A 27,304-nucleotide genomic window follows, 5' to 3' on the forward strand; every position below is an offset into this window, starting at 1 on the left:
TTTCAACTTTGAATCGACACTAAAATATATTCAGTTTAAATGNTAATGTCCGTTATTTTGTATTTATTAATCGAATATAACAAAATTAGTTTAAACGAAAAATTATAACTTATAGTTTTTAGATGAGGCGTAGTTCAAAAGTCATATAGTATAACGAAACCATTTTAGGGTATGGTAAAATCAATACCTTTTCAACTTTGAATCGACACTAAAATATATTCAGTTTAAATGTGTAAACATTTTAAAACATCCAGAAAAGCCGTACGTGTGTATTAAATTTTGGGACTGCTTAAATTTTTATTCATAACCATAATTGGACTTTATGCTTAGAAATAATCTCAAAATTAATAAAAAAAAAAGAAAAAGAAATAGGCATGTTCATTTATAACTTGGAAGATATTTAAACCCCTTACATCCCCAAATGTACTCCATAAATAAGTTTTAATTACCTAAAGAAGAAGCCGTTGAAAGAGATATTATTTAATAAAGTTTAATTATTGTTTTTTGTCATTTATATAGTAGGTTACATTTTAAATATTTAGTAAGTATAAATTATGTGTAATCTTGAATACGCCTGACCAGTATCCTAACACAGTTGGTTAAAAGATATATCCAAGCGAAACGGAGTTAGTTGGCGATAGGCAAGTAGTTAACTTTTTAACTTAACTTATTAATTAGTAATTAAATTGAGTTAATGATAAAGTAATTATATAAATATGACGGAAGTGATAATGTCAAAAACTATACCTATAACGACCACTCAAACAGCATTATTACCATTATTTGTTCAACAATAGTATCTCTCTCTGTTCTAATTAATATGTTTAATGAATTAAACAAATGAAAACATAACGTGTATAATATAAATGGAACAAACGTAGTAATAAATGTTCTTCTAACAAGCTAGTTAAATGTGACCATAAAACAAAATTAAGGAAAGAAGCATAAGGAATAGAACTAAAAAGTACTTATTAAAAGATAAACAAGAAATATATAAAACTAAAATAAACCAGAAAAAAAATTCTCCATATTACTAATATTTTAAGAGAAATCGAATGGTTAACGTTAAAGAAATTATTCTACAAGTATGAAGTACAAAAATATACTTTTATACTTTATAAAGATCAAATACACTCTTCTTTGACCACCTTAACATCACTTATGACCATATAATTGTTTAAGCTTTATGAATTACTTGTATCATTAATACATTATTCTTTGATCGTCACTAAAAGTAACAAAATGTAACATAATTGTGAGACATAAAAATTGAAATGTAATTTATTTTATAAATGAAAATGATTCATTATTTACCATAGAAATCACATTTTTAGTTATAAATAGGTGCTAGTCATAGGGGATGCCTTCATTGAATCTAATAAATTGTTTAATTTATTCACTATACATTTTTTACAACAGTTAACCTTAAAATTAGGGATAATTTTTTACTATGACATAAAAAACAAAATATAAAAATAACATTACAAGTAGTAAATATTTATCTATTAATTATTAAACTTAACCGATAACTTCGTTAGACACCAGCTAATAATTTATAAACAAAAAATAAACATGAAAATAAAAAAAACAAGTGTTACTTATCTAAGTGGTTAGTAAGTAAGGAAACGGGTTTCTATTGTTCTTATTGTTTGTAACAATTAACCTGTTTCCCTACTTTTGAACATTCTGTATAGCTGTTTATCTTAATGTAACTATAAAATTTTTACTATTTATTTATTTTACAAAATTTTGAGTTGAAAATTTGATTGATGTTTTAAATATAGATATCTCTCAAGTTCAATGTTAAAACGTTACACATTCCAATTGGCAAGACTGTCCCGTAGATATTACTTATCATAACAACCGGTTTTAAACAAAATATTTAAAAGTGTAAACAAATATACATATTTATTTTTTTTTTATGTTTGATGCTACAATTAATATATATTCATACTTAAACGACTTTAAAACATTAAATTGGTAACTCATGAATTATGTTCTTATACTTAAGTAAAAAAGTAAGCATAATTTAATTTATGATATTTTTTTGTTTAAAAAATGTTTAGGATTAAATATAAGATTTCTGTTTGATGGATTATAATGGGTTTTATAACAATTGTGACAAATAACAACTACTATATACTAAACAAAAAATCATCAATAGAAAATTGGTCATAAATTTCTAAACTTTTAATTAACAAAAAAAATTAAATTAACTAAATTAAAAGTTAACTTTTAATTAAAAGTTAATTAAATTAACAAAAACAGAAAAATAGTTCATAGGATACAAAAAGTATGAGAACATAACCGTTTGAAATTTTTTTTACCATTGTGTCAACAATCTAAATATCGGGTTTCCCATTAAAGAAACTTAATGTTTAAGTTTTTAATTCTAATGAGATGAAAAATAAATCATCTAACCTACATTATTGTTAATATTTTGAATCAAATAATATTTTTATTTGCAAAAATTTTTAATTTTCAATAGTTTCCAAAAAAATTAGTGTCTTTTATTTAATTACCTGTCTATATTACAATTCATTTTTAGATTGCTATACCAAATAACATTAAAATAAATTGTCTGGAATGGAATTCAAGTCAAGATTGCATTGCTGTTGGTGGTGATGATGGGCTGCTCAAAGTTTTAAAAATTGATTCTAGCAATTCTGGAGATAGTAAACTGAAAGGTCTAGCTGGGCAAGCTAATTTATCTATAAATAAAACACTCGAAGGCCATACTGGTAATGTGGTTGTTATTGTTTGGAATGAAAAGTATAATAAATTAACCTCAAGTGACGAAAATGGACTTATCATTGTTTGGACACTGTATAAAGTATTAATCACAGAAGTATAGTTTACCTTTTATTTTTTAATCTTTTTTACAGGGAACATGGCAAGAAGAAATGATTAATAATCGAAATAAGTCTATTGTAAAGGGTATGGCTTGGAATGGAGATGGAGAAAAAATTTGTATAGTTTATGAAGATGGTAAACTTATATAATAAATTAACTTGATCATTTTTTTTTTAATTTACCACCGTTATTCTTATATTAGGAGCTATTATTGTTGGATCAGTAGAAGGAAGCCGTATATGGGGTAAAGAATTAAAAAAAATAATACTAAGTGGTGTTCAATGGTCTCCAAACTCTAAATTTCTTATTTTTACTACAAAAACTGGAGAAATCCATTTGTATGACAGTGATGGAAATTTTGTAGTAAGCTGTTAATTAATCATTTAAAAACTCTAATTAATAATAATATAACTAAATTTGATTTGTAATAATTGGTGTATTTATAGTCTAAAATAGGAATAACTTGTCTACCATCATCACTCAATAGCATACCTATTTCTGGATGTCACTGGCTAAATAAAAATATAGATGATTGTCCACAATTAGCTATTGCATTTAAAACTGGACATGTACAATTAATGAAAGATCAATATGACACAAGTATTTATCAACTCAATAAATTAATCCTATATAGGTTTCCTTTTATAATTTAATTTGTTTAGATCCAGTTGTATTTGAATGTAATATGTCTATTGTGTCTATTAAATGGAATCATAATGGTTCAGTTTTAGCATTAGTTGGGTCATTAATGGTTGAAGGAGAAGTTAAAGAATCTAATGTTCTTCAACTGTATTCACCATTTGGTGAGGTAAAAAATTATAAAATCAGAGCAATACTTTTGTTTAATATTTTTTTCTTATTAATTTTGGAAGCTAATTATATCTTTTTAGCATTTAAGAACATTAAGAATTCCTGGATTTATGGTATCTGCATGTTGCTGGGAAAGTACTTCATTACGTATTACATTGGCTATAGATAGCTTTGTTTATTTTGCTAATGTAAGATATGATTACCCTTGGTGTTATTTTGCAAATACTATAATATACGCCTATAAAAATTATGAAGAGTCTGTTACAGAAATTACTTTTTGGAATATAAAGAAAAATGAAGTAAATAAAAAACTTATGGAATATTACTTAATATTTTGACTTCAACACTATTAAATATTTTTAATTTTAGTTTTATCATTCAAAAGTGAATTCTCTTGTTGGTATAGATGCTTACAGAGATCATTGTGTACTTGCAGTACAAAATAAGAATGACGAAACTACACCATATAGTTTAATTATTTGTAATAATATTAATACAACAGTTGATTGTAAGAAAAAATAAATTTATATTTTTTGTAACCAAAAGTGTCATTTTAAATTTTGAATAAATTAATAACCAACCAGATGTATAAATCAGTCTTATGACATATAATCATTTTAACTATTTAAAATGATGTTTTATAATGAACATTTTTTTTTGCTTATATAGAATGATTTTTTAACTATTGCTCATATAATATTTTTAAAAGTTATATTATGTTTCATATTTTTGAAAAAATTGTATGTAATAGTTTATCAATAACCTTGTGTATTAATACTCTGTTTTATTTTAGCTAAACATATACATTTTAAGCCAATATTTATAGCAATGAATGGAACTCATGTAGTGGCTGCATCACACACAAGTTTTATTACATGGCAGTATAATATTCCTAAATCTCACTCATCATCAATTATCAATAGTAAATATAACAATTTAAATTAACTTATTAAAGCTTAATTAAAAATAAACATCCTAAAATATTTATTCTAAAATTAATGATTACTTTATACTGTCAGACTTTTAAGTAAACAGTCTACTTAGTTCAGTTAGGTTTTCCCGTTCTTTCTAACACGCAAATGTACCTTTTTAGAAAAGACATTAAAGATAAATAGAATAATTAAAATTTTAATTATCAATTTAAAACTAAAAAAAAAATTAATAATAAAAAACCAAAATACCACAAAAAATATATTAAAAAAATTGTATGTATTTTGTAAAGAATATTTTTACAATCATCAAGGCTTGTAACTATGATAAAATTGTGTCCTAAAATATGTATATGTAATTTTTTTGTGGGATTTGAATTAAATTATTTAACTACTTATTTTTGTTAGCTTTTTGAGTCAAACAATATTTTGTTTTTTAGAATTTTTCAATAAAATGAATGTCTTATACTTTTATATTATACCTAATTAAGTTCTTAAGTGTTATTAATAATAAAAAAAACAGTTTTTCTGAAGATTATAAGATTATAAGTTTATTCTAAATTTATAAAGTAATTTTTATATTATGTCTAATTAAATTTTTTATATTTCCCTTTTTTTCTTTTTTAGCAAAACGTAAAAAAATAAAAATATTTCATATTGATGATACACCCTCTGGTATTGATGAACTTACACAAGAGTCTTCAGATCTCAAAAGTTCTGCTTTTCAACTTGTAAGTTATTGAGTATATATAAATATTGAAGGTCTAGAATTAAATGAGAGAATCAATTGAAATCCGGATTTTTCAATTATTTGTCTATTTTAACATATAAAATATTTTTAGTGTTAAAATAATGTGCCATTTATGATATTGAAAAGTATATATTTTTTTTTATGATGAAATAAAAATTTCTTATTAGCTTAAATAAAAAATTTAATTAAATTTTGCCCTCCTAATAAATAGAAATTGTTTGATATGCTTCTTTATCCTAGACTCCATAATGTAGCTGCAATTTTTTTTTAATATTATTATTATTATTAATTGTGACACAGAAAGTCTTTTTAGTGTTCCAAATTTAATATTTCAATCCATACATTTTAATGAGTGTGTATTTTTCAGGGGACTAAAGATCATATAACCTGCATGACCGTTAGTGATAGCATACTATTGATTGGTAGAGAAAGTGGAGCCTTACAAAAATACTCATTTCCACACATTACTCTAACAGAAAGACGAATTTTATCTTCAAAACCCTATAAACTTGCTTTAAATTCCAACTCAAAGTTAGTATTACTCATATTATACAAATTTTAGGATGTTTGGAAGATGAAATATACATTGCAGTGATGGTCTGAGATTGAAATTAGCTTGTCTTAACTTATATCTTCCAATTTTAAGACAATTAAATTTGATAATTTCCCTTCTTTATGTTTTAAGACTATTGATTACAAATTATATAAGATTTTAAATTTACCTAAAATTTTCTAAAAATTGTAATTTTGAGTGTAATGATAAAAGTAGATATGTATCAATATTATATTAAAAACAAACTCAATTTTGCAGTGAGATCAAATTTACATGTTGCAACATTTTTACAAAAGTATTTAAAACTATCATTTTACCTGAATCAAAATAAATATTTTTATTAAGTTACTATATTTTAGATTTTTGGATATCTTTCTTTATTTTTAATTTAATGTTGATTGTTAAGGCAATATACAAATAATTTTATGAAAAATAAATTTTTTTTTAATTATTTAAATTAAAAGATATTTTACTTGAAATTCAATTATTTTTAAATACTTAAATTATAATTAAAATATTTTTTTTTATTTTCAATAATAGTTAAGAATGTTTCTTGAAATTTATTTCATACCGTATAATACCATAATCATACAAATTTGGAATATCATCAATTTTTTTAGACGGTTGGCTATCATTGATTCTATTGGAGTATTATCACTCATTGAACTATCAATAGACAGCATTCTGTCTGGTCCAGAACCTTCCCCTTTATTTCAAAGGCGGGATGTTTGGACTATGAAATGGGCTTCAGATGACCCAGAATTATTGGCTATTATGGAAAAAACTAGAATGTATGTAATAAGAGGATTGAATCCCGAAGAACCAATTAGTACATCTGCATACATAGCTTCCTTTGAAGTATAAAATTACTTAAGACTATTTTTTATTTCCATATACAGGATAATACATATCAAATACCACTTACAATTAATAAAATAATAACAATAATATTAAAATATTTTATCTTAGTGTCTCATAATTTCATGTTATTCTTAATTTATTAATCATATAGTATTTTTCATATTCACACCTTTATTTTATAAGGGTAGTAACTTTATTTCAAAGTTCTTATTAATTTAAAGTAAAAGATAAAATTAAGGCACATGTTTTTTTAGGTATCTTCATTTCATCGCTGATTTAAGAATAACACATCTGTCATTTTTTTTAACAATAACATTTTAGTACCACTGAATCCATATATTCAAGAAGAATGTAATTTTATATAACCTAATTTTACTTTTAAAATTAATTAATTAATTAATTACTTTTTAATCTAATAATAACAATTATATTTAATTAATTTACGAGAGAAAAAAATGTTTCTAGTGTCAGTCAACATTTTACATATTATATAACATCTCATAATAAAAGTGTATAAATATATTAATTATCATTTAAAAATATATAAATCAAATAAGATTAAATAAGTTTTTAATCTCCTTAAAATACTATCAAATGTCAAATACAAGTTATTATCAAATCAGTAACAATTTCTTTTTCTATTAAGGTATAAAATTTTTAATTATGATTGATGGTTAATTTATGATTGATAAATTAAGTTTAACATATAACAAAAAAATATTCTGAATATTATTTCTATTTTTTAATAAATTTAAATAATGTGTAAAATAATAGAAAAATTGGTGGTTTATGATAAAAAAAACCACTCTATATATAAAAATAACAAAAATGGTTTCTATTGTTTGTAACAATTGAATCACTGAGTAGATAAAGACAAAGATAAGCATGTTTATGAAAATAATCGACTCAACTTAAGTAAAGTAGGAACAATGTTGATAAATTAACAATTAAAAGTAAACAAATTATAAATTTAACTAGTTAAATTAAGCACTGTTTTAAATTAACCTAGTTTTATTGAAGTTTATTTAATCTTTTTGGTCCTTTTTTTCTTATTCTTAATTCACTTAAAATCAATTTTTTATTGATTTGTGTACTAGTAAAAGCTGAGAATTGATTTTAAACTTTTAAAACAAAATGGGAAAAAAATATTAGTGATAAAAAAATGTTTTTTATTTCTTTTGTGTAGCTCAACATTTTGATATTGATTGCATTGTTCTATCTTTAAAACTACAGTTATTAAAAAAAAAAAAGCTATATAATCACATAGAAATTATTTTCTTTCTTTCTGGTTTCCTAATTTATAATGAGCAATACTACAGAAGCTAATTCTTAAGTTCAAAAATCATCACCCCTTGAAAATTTTTTGAAAATATTTATTGCTTTACAAATATATTATTTAAGGTGGAGGAAAATTAAATTTAACCTACCTCCTTCGAATACGTTTGATAAGTAGTTGTATTTATATTAGATTTTTTTTTTTATTCAAAACACATACCTTAAAAAAAAAATTAATAAAATTTTGAATTTAGTTTAATTATTATTATATTAATTTAAAAAGGCTGTTATATCAATTAAACTAGTTAAATAAAAAAGTTAATAATTAAATAGCTAAGTTGAATAGTTAAAAATAATAATTTTTACTATTTAACTAATTAATGCTTACCTTTGGAATAAATATAATATTCTAAATAACTAAAAATTAAAGGAAATACTAAATAATAGGTCAAATGTTGATTTTTGTTTTGCTAAATTTAAGAGGATTTTCATAAGTTTTTAATTAGAAACTAAACTAAAATAATTATTCAAAATTAGAAAAATCAACATTTTTTTTACCAAAAAGTTTTGATATAAAATATTACATTTTTTTTACTCAAAAGTTCAATTGACCTGTTTTTACGGGATGATCAGTTTATCATAAACCACTAAATTACTTAAAATAAATAAAATTGTTATTTATTTTATTTGCATATATTTCTTGATTCATAAACTAATAATTACTTTTTAGAATCATCCCTTATAACTTATAGGGGTGTCAATGTCATTTTTTAAATGGCAATGTTTATAACTTACTACCTAAGTTAATAGATAATGATGTAATTAAAAATACTTTGGAAGTTATTAACAATTAAAAGATATGACTGGAGATGAGGAGTAAGTGCTTCTTTTTTTATCACTAATCATTTCCCTACCATACTCTTCCTTCCAATTCGGTATAAAAATACGACCAACTTCCCATGTACTGGTCCAAAAGTTGTTATTGAACAATTATTTTCTTAATTAGATTATTTTCTATTTTATAAGTTAGAAAAATATGTTAATATGATTCTAAAAAGTAATTATTAGCTAATAAATCAAGAAATATATGTAACTAAAAGATATCAAAAATTTATTTTATTTTATTAGTAATTGAGTGTTTTATGATAAACCAATCACCTGTAAAGGAATTGTGCTCAAAATTAGGTGTCAAAAAAATCAATCCTAAAGTTGTGGGTTTTTTAGTCAAAATTCCGAAATTCTAAAAATAACTAATGTGAAACTAGAATTGGAAACAAACTACTAAGTAATTTATTTACATATAGTAGTAAATCAGAAAACATTCTTACATTTAAATTTTTTTAAAGACAGAAATAATTAATTCCTGCCTTTTTTATTGTGCTTTCAATATTTTTATTTTAAAATATTTAAATATTAATTTTAAGGATTTGGAAATACAAACAGTAATGTTAGACGAAATAATTTTATCTCCTGAAAATCCAACTTTAGATTATATTGTAATGTTGGAAACAAAATCATTGAGAGACACTAGACAATTATTGGAAAAAGTTAGCATTTCAGACACCATGAAATTTATCAATGATAACCCACATCCAAGATTATCGTAAGTTGTTCATATAAAATTGAAAATTAAATAAATATTAATACAAAATAAATTCTAGACGATTGTTAGCTGAAGCTGCATTACAAAATCTAGATCTTGTGACAAGTGAAACCGCATTTGTGCAATGTCTAGATTATTATGGTATCAGGTTAGTGAAACAATTGGCAAATATTCAGGATATAGTAATACAGAAAGCTGAAATTGCCATATATTTTGGAGATTTTGAAAAAGCTGAAAAACTGTATATTGAAGCTGATAGAAAGTAAAATATATTGGTTAGTCAACATTTTAAATACTAAAATTTAATGGTAAAATAACTTTAAATTAGAGATTTAGCAGTCCTGATGTATCAAAAGTTAGGTAATTGGTTCAAAGTAGCCGAGTTACTTAAATCTAGCTCCTTATTATCTGGTGTTCCTAGTACAACATTAAATTTAGCCTGGCAAGGAATAGGAGATCACTTTTTTGACAATCAACAATGGTAAGGTTTCATTATTTAACAAATAGTATATATTAAACTAAAATAATGAAAATATTTTAATCGCAGGGAATTAGCTGTTGAATATTTTAAAAAAGCTGACAATCAAGATAAATTGGTTGAATGTTATATTATGCTCAAGGATTATGATTCTTTAACATCACTTTCTAAGACTTTACCTTCTAATAACTTGTTATTAGAAACTATCTCTAATTTTTTTTATAATAGTGGAATGGTTGAAGATATACCTATGGATCTAAATGTAAACAAGTTTGAGACAAATGAACTTAATCCAACTAATATTTAATAATTTAATTAATTAATATATATTATTATAATAATTAATATAAGAATTAAATTTACATTGGTTAAAATTTTGAAAATTTAACCATTAAAAGAAAAAATTGGATAATAAAACTAAACACTTTTTAACTTATCAAAATTTAAAACATAGTTAATTTGTTTTTCCTTATTAAACATATCTCAATTCATTCAATAACACATTAAAAAAAATATTTTAATAAAAAGTTTTTAGATACAGAATAAATTAAAAAACTTTCAGTATGTGGTGTATATATTTTTAGTTTTCTAAACATGAAATACATGAAATAAATAGTATTGACTTATGCAATTTAAATGAACTTGTAAAAGATTTATCAAATCAAGATCAAAAAAGTTGGCCTAATAGTATTAAAAATATTCTAATCTCGGTTTCAAAACTTAAACATGAAGAAAGATATATTGAAGCTTCACAGTTAATATTTGCTGTAATAACTTTAATATACTTATATTGCCAGCATATTTTCAATTACAATTTTTATTTAGTCAGTTTACTATGAGTTAAAAATGAATATCCAACCTAATATTATTAGACAATTGGCAACCATAGGAGCTTTACTAGTTGAAGAATACAAAGAAAAAAATGTTTTGTCAAGTAATACCAAAAATACATGTTTTTTTAATTAAAGTTTTTAGAATATGTTTATTATTTAATATATTGGGTAGTTGTAGAATCAGAAATCGTGAACATAGACAGCTTATTATTTAAAAACCGAGCTGAAATAATTGAAAACAGTTGGCGAATTGTTGAATCCTTGCATTTTTTAATCCTTGCTCAACAGCAACTGTATAATGGTAAGAGATCATTATTAAATTATTTTTATCAATTTTAATGCATTTATAATTAATAATGAAAATTTACTATTTTTATTTTATAAAGGAGAGTATGAAACTGCCATGTGGACATCTCTGGCTCTTCGAAACTATGAAGACTTATTAAATATTGAACAAATTTATTCAATCATAGCTCTTTCTGCTATAGGATCTAGTTGTTACAATATTACTTCTAGGGCAATGATGAAACTAGAAACTCTTGATTCTGTAATACACTAATCACTAAAAGTTTATGATAATGGTCCCAGTCATAAAAATACATAGTTAATGGCCAATGTGTTTGATGCATTATAAATAAACAATTTTACTCTTATAACTATAGAAGTTTTTAAGGAAACTAAAATAAATTTTTCAAAAACCTTAAAAATTACTTTCAGAGTTGAAATATGTCTCAAACATAAATATTACTACAAACTTGGAAGCTACCAATGACTGGTTTCATTATATTACCACAATCATGTCAAATAACAATATTTATAATTATTAGTACACAGAGTACCTCAGGCAATAATTACAATGCTTATAATTTACAATTATCATTTTCTTGAAAAAAATGTCTGTAATAATTATTTTCTTTTTAGACTACTTTAAAACCATATTTTTTATTATTTACTACAAATAAAAAAAAATTTTAATTTTTGGTTTTTCAAAATTTTAAATTATTTTTAGTCCATTTTTTACAAAAAATTATTAATGGATCAATTTTAATTTTAGATCAAGTCTTATTGAGATATAATTATTTTAATACATTAAGTTGATATGGAATGTGAGGAGGGAGTATACATACACTCTTACGAGCAGCTCACTCTATGTATTAAGATGCATGTAACTCAATGAGTACTTGTTTTAAAATAGTTACCAACCTATCAAAATTTTTTATAAAAATATTACTTATTTGAAGAAAAAAAATTAACATTTTTTTACTTATTAATAATAAATAATAAAAATGTCTCTAACAAAGTCTAAAAAAGCAATAATTATTTTTTAAAAAATTACAACAAAATTATATAATTATGAAATGTTATAAAGCGTCTCAATTATGTCTAAAACATTCTGTTTATTAATATTTATAATAATTAATATTAATTATAATACAAATATAAAATATAATTTTTGTTTTTTCAGAAAAATAATTATAACTGTTTATCTTTAAACATGTTTAGTAAATATACTCCTGAAGATACAAAATCGCCATTTTATCAGTGTTATAGTTGTTCAAACAAATGTTCAGCTTGGTATTATACTTTTGTTACCATTTAAACTATAGTGACGCCAATAACAATTATAAATTATATAAGTTATAATGTATCAACATAAATTCTACACTAATGATTAATAATGTATATTTTAACTTTAAATGTTTTTTTATTTACAATACAAATGCTTAAGGATTGGCGCCACTGTTGAGATACATTTAATCTAGTTAATATCATATAATTTTATAGGAGTATAAAATGTCCCAAATGTAAAATCAAACCAGAGTATAATATCGCTACAGGTCAACCACTGACAGATGTAAAATCAGCATGGTGTTGCAGACAATGTAAACGCTTTGCTACATTAAATGAAATGGAATTGTTAAAGCATTGTCCATTATGTAAAAAAGATATTCTTGATTTTTAAAGAACTTGGTAATAGCCATCTTACCATTCATTTTATATTTAACAAACACATTTCATTTCATTAATATGGACAGTGTGGTCAAATTAATAACACAGTAGAACCTGATGTGCACTTTCACAAATTTGAAACTTGTTAATATCCATGTTTGGATATTTGCTAATTAAGTAATTAGTTAATTAATTGAAAGGCTTGCTACAAAAACAAGCTATGGCCACTTTTGAAAACTTTTCAGAAGAAAAAACTAATTTTATTTAAATTTAACTGTAAAAATAGTAGATAATCAAAAAGTTATAATTTTATATTTAAAACTATGTTATTATATTTCTGTTATATTTGAAATTCTAAAACACAAAAAAAAAATGTATTTTTATTATATTATATATTAATATATTTAAATTTACAATTAATTTTAGTAAATAATTATTGTATATTCATCATATTTTTTTTAACATCTTTATGTAGAATTTTTTATATATTATTGTGAAGTTTTGTTATGTATCTTATGAGATAAATCATAACAAAATTAAAAAAACTTTTTACTTTAACTCAACGTAAAATTATCTACATAAAACTTAACTACAGATCTAATACCTCAACAGTTTCTGTTATTTAATATTCTATTGTTAAATAAATTTTCAAAATAAGTAGATTTAGCATTTTGTTGCAGCCTTTCAAAAGAAGTTAACATTCCTCTCTTCGGCGATGGCTAACTATCTATCCTGGATTTTACATAGAAGAGACTTAAATAACTCTTGATAAACTATGAAAATAATTTTTAAAAATGTAATTTAATTTATATTATTTTATTTGTAAACATTTCCGTCCAATTTAAAATATTATTATATACACTGAGATCAAATTTAATATCAATTCAAATAAATTTCATCAATATACATTAAACATTTTTATATTCACTACTTTTATTGTTCATTATTTTTTGAAATATGTGAATTCAACAAATCAAAACTTCAACACTTTAGTTAATCTTGAGTAATCGGTTTATTAAATGAACTAAATTAATAGACTTGAAGACATGTATACAATTACACGTTAAAAAAATAAGTAACACAGTTAGGACTGGGTATAGATTAAAATATGACGGTGATTTTTATATCGCCACCACAAAATGCTGCAGTACAAATGTGTTCAAAAAAATGTTTAAATATTAGTGAGGGATTGGTTTTTTCAAAAAATCGCACTTGTATAAAGAAGCGTTATAATTTAGTCTTGAGGAATGTACATTGATAAATTTTTGAATAACTTATCCAAATAAAATTTTTTATGTAAAATAATTAATTATTTTTGTGTTTTATACCTAAAAATATTATTAATACATTGACTTTTTCATTAAGATTCTTAAAAAATTAGTACACTGAACATGCTTGATAAATACAGATAATCAACGTTATTTATTGTTACTTTTACAAAATAAATTGTTTTATTGTTTTTTTAATTCGCCTTCCAAACGTTTATTAATTAGTAAAATAACTATTAGTATTTAACCACATAATTTAAAAATTGTTTTAATAATGTTTTACATGAAAACTAATGTTATAAATCTATAAATAATTACGTAAACATGAAATCAAGGTATGTCTTTCGTATTTCAAGTTCGTATCCTCTATACAATTTTTGGAATCTTCTATAAAATGAAGATACTGTATAATATTCTTCGTCATTTAAATTTTTTCTAAAATTGTCTTTATACACAAATATTTCGGAAGATATGTTAGACAAAAGTTCCTTTTTTAAAATTGCGATTTTCTTACGATCATCGCGAGTTATCAAGCTTAAATTAATGCTCCACAGCAGATCTTCATCAGGTTCTTGGCAGCGTCGAAGGTACCAAAAACGGGCCATAAATTCTTCGTCAGTCATGCCATTCTTAATACTAGACTTTAAACTATACAACTCTGTTTCAGTAAGAACACGGAATCGGTACGGGCTGCGACTTTCAAATTGAAAATTTGTCAAATGAACTAAAAATATATAATGTTAATACTTTATCCATTAATTATTTAAAAAAAATAGTGTATTGCAACACTTTAACTAAAAAATATACATGATTCATGTTACCTACCTATATCTTTATAATACTCTATCTCTTGGGTACATAGAGGACAAATGTTTGGTCCTTTAAACAATTTATTTGCGCAATAGTTTCCTATAATGTGATGACATGGACATAAAGTAACTGTGTTGTTTTCCATATAGCACAAGTGACACAAATCTATATAAACGCTGCATGTTAAGAGTATTTGGGTAGCATAGATTTCGAAAGTTTAATAAAATATAACAGAAATTAATAATTAGATTAACAATAACTATTATTAAATTATTATTAGTTAATTTATTTTCAAATGTAAATAATAAAAGTTATAACATTTTAAATGACATGTAATAAATAAATAGGTTATTATAACCTCGTTAATTTTAATTACTATCGTAAAATTTATTTATCTTATTTAAATATATATAAGTATATTTCCCATTACCATTTGATATATTCACTGGATTCTCTGTCAATGAAATAATTGATACATATTACTAATAATATATATTTATTATGTTTGCTATTTTATTTTATACTTTATTAGCTTCGATGCGAAGCTGAGAAGGTATTAGTTTTACTATGATGTGTTTTTTTTTTGTCTGTTACCACTTTTTCTCAGCTCTAACCGAACCGATTTCTTTCAATGATACGTCAAGAGATCACAAATCGTATCTAGTCAAAGACATTACCCTCAAAAATTGAAAAAAATTCCTTCGTTCCCCGTAAATGGGGAAAACCTTCATAAAAGTTACAAATTTAAAAATCGCTAATTTTCGAAAAGTTTTTTGCTCAAAACTACCATAACTTTTTAAAAAATGACCAAATCAATATAATTTTTTTTATATAGATGCATGATACCATTACTTTTCATTTGGTATATTTTTTTTATAAATTTAACCTTTTACCTGCCCACAGGAGGGGATTTAAAATGACAACTTTTTCACAAAAAATTAACTTTTGAAAATGTTCCAGAAAGTCTGACACTTTTTTATATATCTTAAATTAAAGCTAATGTAATATACTTTATTATGGAAAAAAAAATTTCGGACTTTATTTTATCTTCATGGTGAAAACAGACATCAAAGTTAATAAAAAAAATACGATTTTCTATCCTATTCCCTAACCTCCTGCCCTCCTGGGCACGTCACTGAATGTGTGGTAGCAATAAAATATAAAATTAAAATTCGATTTAAATAATGTATTTATCATTTGGATAATAACTCAAAAATATTCTAATAAATTTCTAATTACTGTATATTGTATCATCTTTTGGTGACTGATCTGAAAATTAAAATATAAGATGTACTTTTAAATAAATGTAGAAATACATAATTTGTATTTTGTAAGATATTTTTAGTATTAATGACGCTGGTCATTGCTGTCTTAGGATCGTCTTCAAGTCGAAAATTTTTTTTACGAAACACTTAAAAATGTATTACTAATTTAAATATCATTAAGATAAACTAACAATTTATTTTAAAGTTCAAAAAAAAATCAAAACGATAATAATTAATATATTATTAATAATAAAGTTACAAAAGTATATTTTTAACAAAAATATATTTTATCACGTGGGGTGTACAATCGTTAACTCTAATCAAAATATACTGAGCCATTATTCGTTCAAAACTCGACTACAGAGCATTTTTTATAATTGTTCACCAGCAAATAATCTCAAAGTAATAGAAACAGGCCATAACAGTATCATCCGACATGTCTTAGGAGCGTTCAAGATTAACACGATAAACAGTATGTTCAATGTCTCAGGTGAACTACTCCTTCACTTACGCAGACAAAAACTATTTTACCTTTATCCAACCAAACTTCAACGATCAAATAATCCAGTTGAAAAATACAATAAATACATAATCGATCAAGGCAATTATTATGGTATAAACCTATCAAATATCATACAAATCGAATTTTATATAAGCATACCACGGACGAATAAAATAAATACCAACACACAACTAATACAATTTCAAAAACAGTATACTAGCGACCAGATTTATAAAATTCAACTAGATCAATTATTAGACACTATCAAACCCGATCAAAGATAGACGTATCAAAATATGAGTGCGATGTGGGAATGGCCATAGTATGTGCACCCAGAGAAAAACCTCGATCTATATAATAAATTCATTGTTCAATTTCATAAATATATCATTACTATTGAATCTATGATATATTTATCAATATGATAATTTTTTTTCTTGTCTTGAACAATAATTATTTATAAGAATAATTATTTTGTTCGTATTAATAAAACATTATGATAAAATTTCTCTATCAAAATTGATTGAGGTTTTTCTTTGGGTGTGACAATAAAATAATAAAAACTACAAGCTTCCAGTCTGATCTTTACAGTAGAGTGTATATGTATTGGAAAAAAGCAGTTTATTAAATAGAACATAATTTTGAGAAAAACAATTTTGCGATAATAAATTAGAAAGCGTTTTTTAAAAAATAATGTTATAACAATGTTTATACAAGGTATTTCTTTTAATGCTAGCAACTCAATTTCTCTTAAAATAATAATTATTTCGTGAAATTATTTTTTTGGCTTTTGTTAGTTACATATATCTCTCGGTTTATCTGTTATAAAATTTTTAATGTTTATCCCTTATGTTTTATAATGGTGTTAATTTTATTTTTTTAACTAGCATACACATTTAAGTAGTAAATAAAATAGAAAATGATCTAATTAAGAAAATAGATAGTCAATTTTCTGTTGAAACTGAGAAATAATACACTTTAACATTTTTGTTCAATTTAAAAAAAAATACAAATTCGAAAAATTGATGTTCAATTTCTGGTTTTTATCTTAAAGTATAGTATGATAAGGGTTGCTGAATACTTCTCAAAATTATAATAAATAAAACTATTCATAATATATAGTTTTACGCGATAACCTAAACATATATTCTGTACTAAAAATTATGTAAATTAAAATAAAAAAAAATTGATATTGATTTCAATGATTTGATAATTAATGTTTAACAAATAGTCAAACACTTGTTAAGTTTAAAATTATTGCATTATTTATTTAGAATAAAAATAACCTTAAGTCTAAAAGGTTTAAAAAGAAATGTCAATTATTAATAAAATATATAGAACTTATAATACACTTTTAAACTTAAATTACCATAACTTCATTATATGTTTCAATCATATATTCCACAAATTTACCCAATTTCTGTGTAAGAAGTCATAACGAGTGAATAATTATTTTAATTACTACAAATCAAGGTAAAATGAAATATTATTTCTATCAAAAATACATATTATAATTTTTTTGTATATTAATAAAATATTTAATATAAGTTAAAAAAAAAAAAATTACGTATAATTATATAGTACTATTATAAATATTTAAACGACATTTACGGAATTTCTGTACCAGAAGTCATAACGAGTGAATAATTATTTTAATTACTACAAATATAGGTAAAATGAATTATTATAGAAATATACACATTATTTTATTGAATATAATAATTTCAAATGCAATTATTGTTCATGAGACTAATGAATTATTTACGAATATTGAAAATCAAACTTTTGTAACCAATGACGATTTAGATAAACTCATAAAAGCATATCCAGCATTCCTTCAACTAACTTTACAAGAAAATAAATACTACATTGGTTGTGATGCATCTCTTTGTCCTCTACCTTATGATGAAAACACAGTATTGGATGATCCTGAAGTTGAGAAATTAGAATTTTTCGACCCCAGAGAATGTGAAAAACCGTGGTCTTGGACGCAACAAAATCAAATTATTGTACCTATTCCAAAAAAATGTTCTATTAACAAAAGGTTAGGAGAATTAATTCGTCGAGATTACAATTTAGAAATTATTCAGAAGTACACTTATTACCTGAATACTATCGAAAGTGTTGGGATAACTTTAGTCGATAGATTTTGTTTATTTTTAGTTGAAGCCATTGATAGAATCGATAGTTTCTCTGATGTTACAATAGTTTTTAAATCTTTCGAAATAAAAGAAGATCATCTAAACATGAATTTCAGCATATATAACTTTAAAAAGCTATTTAAAAATATTTATGATACATTTAAGCAATACTTCATATCTACATTACCCCTTGACTGTATATTGAATATTTTGCAGAAGATTACTTTAAATAATGAATATAAAAAATGGTTTGATTTATTAATTAAAGAGGAAAATAAAAACCAACACAGAGCACAATTATTAGAATGCATGAGACTAACAAATTTAAAAAGAAACTATACTATTCTTGTAAATGATAACTTGTGGGATGATTTCACCCTAAGGGCAACACTTAAAATTGACGAATTAATAAAATTACAACATGTCAATGTTAGAAAGGGAGCTGAACTTTTTAATGTGACGGATTATTTTATAACAATAAATAAAAAAGTTATGGATAAATAATCATAATTATATATTTATTTTTTTGAAAATTATATTAAATATTACATTGATCTAATATATTATATTAGTAACTAATATATATATATATTATTATAACTAAATATATTATGTTATCTATTAATTAAACATATTTTGTTGATTCATATTTAAATATTTATTAATATTAAATACTATATCATAATTTAAAAACATTTTTACTATAAAAATAAAACAAAAACGATTGTCAATTCAAAAGCATATGGTTAATTTCAAACATGAATGTTTTTAAACATTATTATTTTTAAAATGCCTGTCTGTTCAAAAAACATGAAACATAAACTTTAATATGGGTAAAGAATACGCAGAAACGAATTAACAAACAAAGCTGCTAAACAAATAATTATTGATAACCATCAAAATTAAATCACTGATTTACTATATTCTGATATAAAAAAAGATAATACATGAAAATATAGATAATTTATAGCAGTATTCCTACACAAAATTCAATAAAATAAAGAATAATATTAAAAAATAAAAACTTTAGCCGGAAAAATGAAGTTATAATTAATAGATTTAGACTTGATCATACAATGAACACCCATACTTAATAAAAAAGGAAAATAAAACAATATACCAATGCTGTGAAACATTTTTAACAGTAAAACACATATTCACAGATTGTAGAAAATATGAAGACACATAAGACCAATACGAACTTCCATTGCGTTCATGGAAAATTAAATGCAGACACTACAAGGGAGTCATTAATTTTATCACGCGATCAGACATAAATAAGTGTATCTAAACATTATGTTTAACTGTAATATAGTGATTTTATTAATATCTAATGGTTAAAATAACCGAAGCTTTAGAAAAAAAAAGTATAACTGAATATATTTTTTTATTATTTACATATAGGTTTAATTTTTTTAAAGCTTTTAAAATGAAAGCATCCTTTGATTTGTGATTGTCCTGTAAAAAATTGAATTTATTGTATAATTAAATTATTTAAAAATAGCTATAGGTCTAAATAAATCAAACAACTTATTTAAATTAAGTTTTTTATTAAACTTTTATGTAAAATATTTTATTATTATAATATTAATTTTTATGTCGCAGTTTTTTAAAAAGTTTTCGTGTCTTAACTATGTCTTAAATTGGATTGGAATAATTAATTTTCTTTAAAAGAAGCTTAATGAAATATTAAAAAATGAGTATTTATAGATTGTAATTAATTATTTCAATTAATAGCATAAAAAATTGTTGTATTTGTACTAATGTGACTGAAAATCAGAACTTTCAGTAAATGATATAAAATCTTTTAATAAATCATAAGTTTATATATTAAGTAGTCATTATCTGTTAAATATGTGGTATAATTTTAATACCAACAAAATCGTATACAACACACTTTCTTTTTTTAATTATCATTAAAAATAATATTTATTAACACTGTTTAGTGTAAATATTTCCAATATAAGACTAGCAACGCACATAATAAAATTAATAAAGGAAACCATACTGTACCAATTAAACTCAACAAAACACTAGCAAAATAAAATATAAATTTAATCATCTTCTGACTTTATAATAATATCAATTATATTTTGCTATAATAATAAATATATAATGTATTGCTTTACTAAAATGAAAAATTATTACTTATTATTTTTAACGTCATTTAATTTATATAATAATAATAACTTATTATTTAACTTAAGTTTATATGTGTTTACAAGCAACTGTTTTTCAATTTTTAAACAGTAAGTCAATCTTAGAATAACATAAGAAATAAAAAAAACATTCTTAAGTGCGTCGTAGTTTTTTAAAATACAGAATACTTATTATATTTGTTTAAAACATAAATAAACAATTTAAAACGTAAAAACCTTCATAACTAACATGGTCTTAATTGCATTGGATAGCCTTATATATTTATNTAAAACGTAAAAACCTTCATAACTAACATGGTCTTAATTGCATTGGATAGCCTTATATATTTATTTTACTTCACTTTAGTTTACAATATTTTATTTGTAAATAATTAATTAATTCATTGAACAATTCCGTAAAAATTCTTAAAATAAAATTAATGAAATGAAAAACTTAATACCTTCTTTATTATTTAGTATGTAAACGAATTATTGAAAAATACAGACAATAAACGTTTTTTGTTTTTTCGAAAAAATAAATAAATGAGTGTTTTATTCGCTTATTAAACTTTATTTTTCAATTAGTATAAAAACCATGACGCTGTTTTTTCGACAATTCACAGGTAAAGTACTATTTATAGTACACAGTATGCTCCATGTCACTTTAATTTCGAACTGACATCATACATTAATCAACCAAAAAAAAAATCCAAATATTATTGATTTTTTATGCCATCAAAAACTTTTATATTAGAGTCGATTTGATACATAAAACAAATTAAATGTCCATATTCAACCAGCCATAGATGTTGAATATTATATTTGTAAAGTATGTAGCAAAATTTATATGGTTACTGAATTTGGGTGTTAAAAGTATTTCACACGATTCCGGTTTAATTAAAAGTCTTTAAATAACTTCATAGACGGAATATGGCCATTTTCTGACAACCATGGCAATCATGACTTCTAATAAGGTCTTCAATCAGTAGAATTTTATCCAAATCATCAAGTATCTCTCCAACTTTAAAAGATCTATCCTCAACAGCATAATTAGGAGGGATGAATTCTGGATGTTTGATATATAGATAATTGTTAAACTTTGTCATTGAGCGAATCGATACAACACCGATGGGTAATCTTTTATAACTCAAATGTTTGATCATTCTCCTTATATAGAATAATCCTTCAAAGACATGTTTACTGTTATAAACAAAAAGTAATATACAAATTTAATAATACACATTCAAGATTAAAATTTCTTTTAACTGCTAAGAATAATAAAATATAACTTTTGTTTCTATTTTAAATTTGCAATTACTAATAATATTATTTATTAAATTTTCATTAATTTTAGATGTTAAAAAAACTATAAGAAATAAAAGATAGACTGGAATGAAATACTTTATTTTAAAAGTATTACAAATAATGAAAATCCAAATTAGTTTTTTGAATATTTTTCATCTGGACTACTAACAACAGAAATGGTTATTATGTAAAACAAAACTTTGGTCAACAATAATTTTTATTTCGACCTTTATTATTGTCACCAAACAACTAAATGCTGCGTTACAATGTTTTATAAGTCATAGGCTAAATGACTAATGACAAAAATAATCATAAGCTATGCTTCACCTGTCCTATATTTAAATATTATTTTAGATAGTTGCAAAACAATGCTATCAATAATTTTATACATAACATTTTGACATTTTTGTAGAATTTTCGGTAAGATTTATTTTGTACAATCGTTTGTTTGTTTTGCTCTACTTTTATTGATGTTGTCTTGAACAACGTTTATGTGAAATGAAAATGTTTACTGTAAACATCAAAATACATAATATCATATAACTTTTATGAATTATGCAAATTTTACCAGATTGTTTATGTAATTTGATTGTGAGATCAGCTGATGAAAGGGCGCCTGTCGCACGCAATGTTTTAGCAAATTCTGTATGGCGGACTTAATCCCAAATATTGTTTTCGCTGTGATAATGCACCTAATGCAAATCGTATTTCAATAGTCGTGACGAATGTATTTCCTCTTGACGGTATCACTGTCAAAGTCATACGATGGCGTCTTGTCACGGTTACCGAATCGAGAAATTAAATCCCCTAAATCAATACCGACACATTATAATATTATACATCATGTTTTTTTTTCATTTTTCCCCACATACATAATAATAATAAGCCCTATGATAGTGGCATGCGCATTTAAATACACATTTCCATGGCTGGTCAGGTTCCATTAATCGGATTACAAACAAAAATTGACTGGAAGCGTGTGACCAACACTCACTAAAAGAGTTGGTCAGTTTAGCTCAACGATGCAATTGGCTTAACAAACTCAATGTATTATCATAACAATTTTTTTCAGTCAAAATCTAGCCACTTCATATAATGTAATGTTTTTCTACGTAGATACTAGCGTAAAAGTACAAGAATTTATTTCTAATACCTCAATGTTTCCGGCATTTTGTATTTGCCATACTCTGTTAATTCCATATTAGTGTATCTCCTTGTTAATTTACACGTATTTTACAGAACGTTGATATTGTTGGCAGTGACAGGCTTTTCGGAGGAGGTGATATCGAAATGCATCAACCGTATAGATTTTGCCATCTGCAAGGCGGTAGAAGCGACGGCACGTGACAAGTCCGGTAATCTTTCTGAACGGTGCAGTTTGAGTGACAACCGCGTCGTAAACAGGCCACGTGACCGCGTTACGCAAAACTGTGCACGTGGGCTTTCTACATTATTTACATTATTATTATTTTTGTTTAATTTGTGGTTTTCGGTAGTCTGAGAAGGAGATGAAAACGTTGACGTATTGTGTTGGAGACGCATTAAACCGACTCTGCTCTTTATTGTATTAACGCGCATCTCATTGCAGACGATTCCCTCCTATCGCCGCTTTGGAAATATTACCCACTTGCTAACCGTGTCATGAAGGGGAAGAAACTGCAACATAGACTACCTAAAGTATTATTTTATATGACAAATAATTAATTGGCAATTTCACCAACAATTGTTATGGGTCTACTTCTGAATGAATACACAGTAAACTGTTTATTATTTAGTAATAATATACAACATTTTTCTTTAAATAATTATTTTTTTGTGAATTTTTATTCTTTGGCTTTTGTTAATTTCATTTATTTCTTCATTTATCCATTATAAAATATTTTTATATTCAACACTTACATCTTAACAGTAGTGTCAGCTTTATTTTTTTAAATAAAAGCACACATATTTAAATGGCCTATAAAATAGAAAATGATCTAATTAAGAAAATAACTAGACGAGAGAAACTTTTGAAACAGTATTTCAGAAGATATTAACAGTTTAAAGTAATGACTGAGATCAGGGTAGGTGCTGCTATTTTTATCACTAGACATTTCTTGGCCTCACTTCTCCTCCCACCCGGGTATAAAAATGTTAATAACTATTAAATTAATAACTATAAAAGTTGTTAGGAAATCAATTTTATAAATTTTTCTTGATTTAAATTAACCACATGCTTTTAAAATTGAAAATCGTTTTTCTGTTATTTTTATAGTAAAAATGTTTTTAAATTAAGATATAGCATTTAATAATAATAAATATTAAAATATGAATCAACAAAATAAAAATGTTATAAACAAAAATATAAGAGTTTAATGAAATATTTAATATTATTATCATAAAAAATAATTAAACAATTATAATTATTAATTCAAGAATTTTTATATTAATGAATGCAAAATTTTTTGTCACTTTAAAAATTTCAGCTCCCTTTCTAATATTTACATTATTCAGTGTTCAGGTAATAAGTATACTTCTGAATAATTTCTAAATTGTAATCTCGACGAATTAATTCTCCTAACCTTTTGTTAATAGAACATTTTTTTGGAATAGGTACAATAATTTGATTTTGTTGCGTCCAAGACCACGGTTTTTCACATTCTCTGGGGTCGAAAAATTCTAATTTCTCAACTTCAGGATCATCCAATACTGTGTTTTCATCATAAGGTAGAGGACAAAGAGATGCATCACAACCAATGTAGTATTTATTTTCTTGTAAAGTTAGTTGAAGGAATGCTGGATATGCTTTTATGAGTTTATCTAAATCGTCATTGGTTACAAAAGTTTGATTTTCAATATTCGTAAATAATTCATTAGTCTCATGAACAATAATTGCATTTGAAATTATTATATTCAATAAAATAATGTGTATATTTCTATAATAATTCATTTTACCTATATTTGTAGTAATTAAAATAATTATTCACTCGTTATGACTTCTGGTACAGAAATTCCGTAAATATCGTATAAATATTTATAATAGTACTATATAATTATACGTAATTTTTTTTTTTTTTAAACTTATATTAAATATTTTAATAATATACAAAAAAATTATAATATGTATTTTTGATAGAAATAATATTTCATTTTACCTTGATTTGTAGTAATTAAAATAATTATTCACTCGTTATGACTTCTTACATAGAAATTGGGTAAATTTGTGGATTATATGATTGAAACATATAATGAAGTTATGGTAATTTAATTTTAAAAGTGTATTATAAGTTCTATATATTTTATTAATAATTGACATTTCTTTAAAACCATTTTTAATTTAGGTTATTTTTATTAAAAAAAAATAATGTAATAATTTTAAACTTAACAAGTGTTCGACTATTTGTTAAATATTAATTATAAACTAAAAATATATGTTCTTTTTTTGTTTTAATTTTCTTAATTTTAGCTTCGATGCGAAGCTGAGAAGGTATAAATTTTACTGTTTTTTTTTTTGTCTTATCACTTTTTCTCAGTTCTCACCGAACAGATTTCTTTCAACGATACATCAAAAGATCACAAATCGTAAATATTCGAAAACATTATCCTCAAAAAATGAAAAAATTTCCCTCAATCCCCGTAAATGGTGGAAATCTTTATAAAAATTACAAAATAAAAATCGCTAATTTTCAAAAAATTTTTTACTTAAAACTGCTATATTTTTTTTAAAAATGACCAAATCATTATAATTTTTTAATTATATTGAATATAATTTAATATATATATATATATATATATATATATATAAAAGTGTCAACTTTTCGGAACACTTTCAAAAGTTAATTTTATGTGAAAAAGTTGTCATTTTAAATCCCCCCTGTGGGCATGTAGTGTCAGATTTTAAAAAAATTATGGCAGTTTAAAGTAAAAAAAATTGAAAAAATGTCAACAATAAGAGATTTTTAAATTTGTAATTTTTTTGGAGATTTCCCTCCTACGACTATATACGATTTATGATCTTTTGACGTATCGTTGAAAGAAATCGGTTCGGTGAGAGTTGAATATTGAGTGGTAATAGACACAAAAAAAATACATCATAGTAAAATTAATTCCTTTTTAGTTTTATATCAAAACTACAAATTATTTAACAGAGAATATTATTATTTTTTTTATATTATACTGTTTAATAACAATGAGATATATTTTTAAAAAAAGTTATTGTATTTACTAACACATACTTTAAATTGAAATATATAATTAGAATATTTATTACTTTGTCTATTGATTTTTATCTGAGGCAGCTAAATATACATAATAGATTAGTTAAGTAGGATAAATTTAAATATTTGGGGGACTAGATTGATCAATATTTTTTCTGCCCTAAATATATTTTAATAATAAATATAATTTACCAAAATATTTTGAGGTTTACGCTCCAAATTAATATTCTACATTTGTATAGTTTGACTACACCATACTTTTAAATGAGTTTTTAACAAATTTAATTGCTAATTCAAACATTTAAATACATTAAGTGCATTAACAAATCAAGATCTAACAATTATTTAACAGAATTACATATGTACACTAAATAAACTAGAAATATTAAACGATTATACTTTGTATCAATAAAATGTTTTAATAACATACTTAATAATTAAAAATATATACTATTATGAATGAATTAAAGCCATGTCTTAATTACAGATATAAGTGTAAATATTCCAATAATTATATACTTTTAAATACAAAAATTAAATTAAATTTATAGAAGATGTATAAGTACAAGTCTAATAATAAAAAAAAAAATAATTATGGCAATTATAAGATTTTGAATACACATCTAAGTAAAATATGACTTAAAATATTTAACAAAAATAATATAAAATATAGAAGAAATTTTTTTCAACATAAGTATTTGGAATGAATAATTTTTTTTTGCATTACAATAAATTGTATATTTATGAAATAACAATTCATTATAACAAACAGTTTACATAACT

The 27,304-nt window shown here is 23.5% G+C and overlaps 3 protein-coding genes across 5 annotated transcripts; 2 read left to right on the forward strand and 1 right to left on the reverse strand.

Moving 5' to 3' along the window:
* The first annotated feature begins 1,868 nt into the window (after positions 1–1,868).
* On the forward strand, positions 1,869–13,826 carry LOC126904772 (WD repeat-containing protein 35). Of its 2 annotated transcripts, XM_050683997.1 has the most exons (22): positions 1,869–2,018; positions 2,549–2,833; positions 2,886–2,988; positions 3,056–3,216; positions 3,300–3,453; positions 3,516–3,661; positions 3,744–3,962; positions 4,033–4,171; positions 4,457–4,585; positions 5,220–5,323; positions 5,711–5,874; positions 6,517–6,754; positions 9,457–9,635; positions 9,694–9,897; positions 9,964–10,116; positions 10,183–10,375; positions 10,698–10,880; positions 10,939–11,047; positions 11,119–11,247; positions 11,333–11,493; positions 12,412–12,521; positions 12,732–13,826. In XM_050683997.1, the coding sequence occupies exons 1-22, from the start codon at positions 1,995–1,997 to the stop codon at positions 12,907–12,909; spliced, it is 3,465 nt and encodes a 1,154-aa protein (XP_050539954.1). In that variant the 5' UTR covers positions 1,869–1,994; the 3' UTR covers positions 12,910–13,826. The 2 variants fall into 2 exon arrangements, with proteins under 2 accessions (XP_050539954.1, XP_050539955.1); XM_050683998.1 differs by lacking the exon at positions 1,869–2,018 and having other exon boundaries at positions 2,681–2,826.
* Positions 13,827–14,221: 395 nt separating this feature from the next.
* On the reverse strand, positions 14,222–21,118 carry LOC126904783 (uncharacterized). Of its 2 annotated transcripts, XM_050684015.1 has the most exons (6): positions 20,896–21,118; positions 20,281–20,340; positions 16,214–16,243; positions 15,405–15,428; positions 14,990–15,139; positions 14,222–14,888 (listed from the first exon to the last, which is right to left on the reverse strand). In XM_050684015.1, exons 1-6 carry the CDS (start codon positions 20,942–20,944, stop codon positions 14,479–14,481), a joined length of 723 nt encoding a protein of 240 aa, XP_050539972.1. In that variant the 5' UTR covers positions 20,945–21,118; the 3' UTR covers positions 14,222–14,478. The 2 variants fall into 2 exon arrangements, with proteins under 2 accessions (XP_050539972.1, XP_050539973.1); XM_050684016.1 differs by lacking the exon at positions 20,281–20,340.
* Positions 18,100–19,465, forward strand: LOC126904779 (uncharacterized). Its single transcript, XM_050684011.1, has 2 exons — positions 18,100–18,214; positions 18,413–19,465. The coding sequence occupies exon 2, from the start codon at positions 18,418–18,420 to the stop codon at positions 19,384–19,386; it is 969 nt and encodes a 322-aa protein (XP_050539968.1). The 5' UTR covers positions 18,100–18,214; positions 18,413–18,417; the 3' UTR covers positions 19,387–19,465.
* Positions 21,119–27,304: the final 6,186 nt, after the last annotated feature.

This window comes from Daktulosphaira vitifoliae, unplaced genomic scaffold (genome assembly GCF_025091365.1).
Source record: "Daktulosphaira vitifoliae isolate Bord-2020 unplaced genomic scaffold, ASM2509136v1 Scaffold_4, whole genome shotgun sequence".
NCBI classification, from domain to species: domain Eukaryota; kingdom Metazoa; phylum Arthropoda; class Insecta; order Hemiptera; family Phylloxeridae; genus Daktulosphaira; species Daktulosphaira vitifoliae.